Source organism: Hipposideros armiger, unplaced genomic scaffold (assembly GCF_001890085.2).
Source record: "Hipposideros armiger isolate ML-2016 unplaced genomic scaffold, ASM189008v1 scaffold_64, whole genome shotgun sequence".
In the NCBI taxonomy this organism is placed as follows: domain Eukaryota; kingdom Metazoa; phylum Chordata; class Mammalia; order Chiroptera; family Hipposideridae; genus Hipposideros; species Hipposideros armiger.
The window spans coordinates 802804-808581 of NW_017731414.1; the positions used below are offsets into that span (position 1 = coordinate 802804).

The 5778-nt window shown below is 48.2% G+C and overlaps 1 protein-coding gene across 7 annotated transcripts in view; it reads right to left on the reverse strand.

Moving 5' to 3' along the window:
- The window catches only part of CPAMD8 (C3 and PZP like alpha-2-macroglobulin domain containing 8), a 74954-nt gene that overhangs the window by 26772 nt on the left and 42404 nt on the right, over positions 1 to 5778 (reverse strand). For all 7 annotated transcript variants that reach the window (XR_002123936.1, XM_019642020.1, XM_019642023.1 and 4 more), the window contains exons 19-20: positions 5503 to 5565; positions 4008 to 4239 (exon numbers count right to left, since the gene is read on the reverse strand). Coding sequence is in view for 6 of the 7 variants with exons in the window: in XM_019642020.1 (XP_019497565.1) it covers positions 4008 to 4239; positions 5503 to 5565 (295 nt within the window). In the remaining variant the exon portion in view is untranslated. The remainder of the gene's footprint in view (positions 1 to 4007; positions 4240 to 5502; positions 5566 to 5778) is intronic.

Genomic DNA, 5778 nt, shown 5'->3' on the forward strand with positions numbered 1-5778 from the left:
AAAGATTTTATTGGGGAATTAAGGAAGGGGAACAGTGTTGGGGAATTGGGAAAGGGGAATAGCCAAGTTGTTTGTCCTTCAATCTTAGTTGTGGAGGGCACAGCCAACCCAGCTCCAAGTCCAGTCCCATCCGGCTGTCTGTCTGCAGCTCGCAGCTGCTCAGCTCAAGGTGCCGTGTTCAATCTTAGTTGCGGGTGGGCATAGCCCACCATCCCAAGCAACCTTCTTGTTAGGAGCACGTGCTCTCACCAGCTGAGCCATTCTGCCACCTCAGTGGCAGCTCAGCTAGGGCACAGCTCATTGGCCCATGTGGGAATCGAACCAGAGACCCTGTTGCTCAGAGCTAGCACTCTTGACAAACTGAGCCATTCGGCCGGCCCAGGATATATAACATATTAATTCCCTTACTTGTGAGTTAACATCCAATTAGGATATAAAACGTTCTTTTACCTGGAAGGGTTAACAGTCTACTTGATTAGGACTAGAAGTGAGACATCAAAGGCTCAGCAAAATCACCTTAAAATGATAGTGGTGTTTCATATTCTGAGGGCCCACAGGAACCCCACATCCTCCCCTCTGCTCATTTCCCTCCTCCAACCCCTCTCCTGTTTCCTAAAGAGTGCCTTTCATTCTTGGTCCATCCTCAGAAGCCTCACAGCCCACCGTCCCTGGGGGCTGTCCCTTCATTTAAAAAATAATAAGACCAACTTGAAATTTGACAAAACCTCTCAAAATTAAAAATGGTCACATTCTTTCAACCTGTAATACCTCTGTTAGGAACGCACTCTGGAAATACAAACAGACACATGTGCAAAGACAGACAAATGGAGTGGTTCACCACAGCACTGAAAGCATTAGCAAGTTGTCAAACTCTCCATCAATAGGGGGACTGGTTAATCACATCATTAACTTCATACAGTGGAATATTATGTCAGCAAAAAAGAGTGAGGTAAGCATATACTGTATGTACTAATACTTAATATCTCCAAGTCTTATTGTTGACTTAAAAAAAGAAGGCACAGAACAGTATTACAGTATTGTCCCAGTAATGTTTTTAAAAATCATTAAATTCTTATATATACAAAAAAAAATTTCTAGGATATCTAAGAATTATTGACCACAGTTGCCTCTAGGAAGGGAACGGAGGGTCCGGAGGTGGGAGGGAGACTTCCATTGCATTATATAACCTTTCACACTGAAAAAGTTCCAACCACATGCACATGGTTAAGAAAATTATCTTGTCCTCAGAATAAGGATGTTATCCAATTACAAAAAGGATTGGGCACCTGCTTTTTAAGGCACGTCTTGTGCTTTTCTGCATTGGGATTTACAATTGCCTTTGTGGTTCTAGGTTTCAGAAGCCTGCTTCTGTGCCCCCTCCAGGACAATCTCTTGGGAGTCCTGCACATGGGAAGATCAGGGTCCCTGTGGTGGTGGCTGACTGATAGAGGCAAAGGGGCGAGTTTTCCACCTCTCATCCAACCACATCCTGGCAATGCCTCCATGTGTGTCCAAACTGCCATGGGAGGAGCCTCATCTACCTACACCCTGATTTGACTTTGGAAACTAAGATCCTTTTGGGCCTACCCCACTCCTGCTAAATGAGTGGCCCAGGCAGGAAGAACCCAGGGGACCCAGGTATCCACTGCAGAGGGGACTGGGGGTTGGGAAGGCTCTCAATCTGGGCAGAGCAGCCTTGAAAGATGAATAGGGCTTTCACGGACAGGCCCACAGGTGCAGAAGGTCCTCTGGGCTACTTCTTGCTCAGGATTGAGGGGTCTGGGGCCCATCCTCAAGGTCTCTGGAGAGATCCAGATACTGAGGGACTGCTATTGAGGGAATGACCTCATCCCTGGCCCTCCCGGGTTCTATGCCCTCTCTCAGAGGAGTGGGAAAGAGAGAGAACATCCAAGGTTTGCCTCTCCTGTTCCAGCCAACATGCCCTTAAATCCAGAGAGACCAGAGAGGCAAAGTTTTCAGAGCACCTTTCTCCTTCCCAAGCTGGCTGGCTGAGACCTGGGATTGAGAAGCTAGTGGCAGAGGCAGAGGAATGAAGAGAGTGGGAGAGAAAAAAGGTAGGCAACAAGGAAGCAAAGGGGACATGACAAAGAGGGAGACAGGAGAGAGAAAACATCACCTCCTGTGAAACAAAGGTTTCCATGGCTCCAGAGACAAAGCCACAAATCTAAGGAGGAGATGTAAATTCCTCTCTCTCAGTAATTGATGTTAGTAAACAAACAAACAAACAAATGAGTAAGGATATGGAGAATCTGGGTACCACAATTAATAGCCCTGACTGAAAGTATGCATAGAGAACCCTGTACCCAATGATGGGGGTTTAGACATTCAAATAGACATGAGCATTTACAAACACTGTCCATATAGTCTCCAAAATAAAAACCAGATGATGGAAATCACAGACCATGTTCATTGGCTACAATACACATTTGACACAAATTTATAAATCATAAAAATAATTTTTAAAATCACTTGAAAATTTAGAGCCAGCCAAGTGGCGCATTGGTTAAGAGTTGACTTGGGACGCCAGCTCTGAGGAGCAGGGCTCCAGTTCAGATCCCACATGAGGGCCAGTGACGCTGCGCCCTCTACAGCTAAGATGGTGAACAACAGCTCGACCTGGGGCTGGGCTGCCATGAGTCGCCAGCGATGGCGTAGACTGCAGTGGAGCTGCAATGGGCTGCTGTAAGCTACCGTGAGTGGCTGGCAGCCAGCATGAGTGGCCAGCAGCCAGCGTGAGTTACCAAGAGCCGCTGTGAGGAGCCATCCAGTGGCCAGTGACCGATCTGCCTCACCCAGGAAGACCGCAATGATAATACCAACATGGGCCAGTGAAGCGACATCCTCCACAACTAGGCTGAAGAACAAAAGGACAGCAACTTGTCTGTTCCCCTCCCCCAATTCCCCAATAAAATCTTNATCCTCCACAACTAGATTGAAGAACAAAAATGACAGCAACTTGTCTGTTCCCCTTCCCCCAATTCCCCAGCACTGTTCCCATTCCCCCAATTCCCCAACAAAAATCTTAAAAAAAAAAAAAAAAGACTATGTCATGGGGCCGGCTGAGTGGCTCGGTTGGTTAAGAGCACGAGCTCTGAGCAACAGGGTCGCTGGTTCAATTCCCACATGGACCAGTGGGCTGCGCCCGAGCTGAGCTGCCCTGAGATGCCCTGAGCTGCCAACTGGTGGCCGGATGGCAACTAGGCTTGGAGCTGAGCTAGCTGCACCCTCCACAACTAAGACTGAAGAACAACAACTTGGCTGTTTCCCTTCCCCAATTCCCCCCAACACTGTTCGCCTTCCCCAATTCCCCAATAAAATCTTTTAAAAAAAAAGAATATGTCATATTTTCATGTGACATATTCTGTGTCACATGAAAATAATACGAAATTCAAATTTCAGTGTCCAGAAATAAAGATGCATGAGCATGCGCATTCACATACATACTCGTATTGTCTATGATGGCTTTCCCGCTACAATGACCAAGTTCAGTAGCTGCGACAGAGGCTGCCTGGCAAAGACTGAAATAGTTATTATCTGGCCCTTTACAGAGAAAGTGTGCCAGCCCCTGTTCCATGCCACTACATATGATGCCTGTCCCCCCATGCCCCTGCAGGCCAGAAGTCAGGGACGGTGGCCCTATCACATCTGTCTCCCCCAACCCTGCCATGCACACATCCCCACCCCAACCCTCCCCAAGCTTACATGGCTGGTGAATTAGAAGCTGAACCCATCCTGCCTCTGCCTCCTCAGTAACACACATGCTGTCCCCCATGGTCCCCCCAAGATGACCCCATCCACCCTGCCCCTCTATATCAAAGATGATACCCCCATGGCCTCTCCAGGATGACCCCATATCCCCTACCTCCCCAATATCACAGACACTATCCCCATGGCCCCCAGAATGACCCCATCCCCCCACCTCCTGACATCATGGATACTGCCCCCCAACAGGAAAGGCTGTGTGGTGAGGGGGGTGGGTTCAATACCTCAGCACAGACGCCCATGTAGTTATAGATGTTGAGCGGGATCTTGGTCTGCTCCCCACGAACCACGTGGGGGGGCAGTGTAAAGTCCACGAAGAAAGGCTTGAAGGTCTTCAGCAGGGTGGGCTCAGCGATGCCCAAGCCCCATGTTGTAGAGAGACCCACAGCCTCGGCCACCCAGCTGGTGATGGAGTCAGGGACCTGCACACTGAGTGTCTCCTCACTGGACAGGTCACTGCAGAAAGATGGGCAACCCGTAGGCCCTTCTCCAGGGCCACGCCACAGTGGCCAGGTGGCAACAGATGACTCCAGCCACACGGCCCTGGGGCCCAGGAAGGTGTCCCCTGCAGCTTGGAAATAAGCATTTAAGGCACCACAGAATGTGTGACAGCAGAAAGCTGTTCCTCTACCCTGACTTGCTGTAATCAGAAATATGAACAGCTCTCAGGGCAACTGTGGACACAGGATCCCCAAAGCAGGTTCAGCTTGGGCTGCTCCAAAGTGTTCCTCTTCTGTCTCCCAAGCCCTGTGCCCAGCTCACCATGAGAAGGTTAATCCTCCTGATGCATGAAGCCTCTTGGGGAATAAATCATAAATTCCACGAGTGAGGGGACCCTGCCCGCCTTGTTCAAGATGCCATTCTTGGTACCAAAAACATCGCCATGCACCCAGAAAGCAGATATATTTGAATGATGATGGCCAGACAGCCCGTCTTAAATCTGGGGCCCCAACACAAATAGAATAATCTGGATCTATTCTGACCTGGAGTTAAGCCTTCCCATAATGAGGACATACACATCCATGAAAGCAGCCTGAGGAATCTCCAGCAGTGAGCTCGGTTCTGTGTTGGAGCCTGTGCCATGTGCCTTGTGGCACCTCGTGCCTCGAAAAAGGACCTGGCTCAGAAGTGGGCCCACCTGCTGGCCCAGGGGGTCTGAACTTTCACACCTCACTGGTTTCCCAGGGCAGGCAGGCTACCACTACCTTCTACTAGTGCCGTTGGTGTTCTCACACTGAGCATTGAAAGAAAAAAGCCAATTGCATCCGGCAGGAATTTGGCAGGGCACTGCTGCTTCAAGGAGAACTGAAAGGGGAGAAAATGTGGAAAGGAAATGTGCTGAGAAAAGCAGCCTGTTTTGTGGGCAGGAGTCCGAGTCCCCTGAGAAGAGAGGAGGAGGTGGGTGGGGTCAGGTTCATGTTCCAGGGAACTGTAATCGTTTTAATGAGCTCGTTATGCAAACAGAGTGGATAGAGTTACCCAAGAGGGACTCATAAGAGGCATGAAACCCTTGCATTTCAAATTTCATGGGCGGATGTCCGAGGCTGCAGCAGGATTTAGGACTGACTTCATGGCTTTGGGTTTTATGTGTTAGAAAAGGAAGTCCAACATCTTACTCAGATGTGGGTGTCTGATCTGCAGGCAAACCAGCTGGGAACAATACGGACTTGCATGAGTGCCTCAGGGCCCGCAAAGACAGCAAAGGAAAAGGAGTCTTACCTGATGTTGAGACACTGCCAAATCCATGTTTCTGGGAAAAAGGTCCTTTTCCTCTTCTCTGCTCTATGCAAATAAAAAAAAAAAAGTGATTAAATTTTCATAAACACAACTTAATTCCATTAGCTGGCAGGTTAACATTTTACTCAATTAGGACCTAACATGTTAGTTTGCTTACTTGTCACTTAACATTCCACTCAGTCAGGATATATAACATATATATGTATATATATATAATATATATATTATATATACATTATACATAATATATATATATAA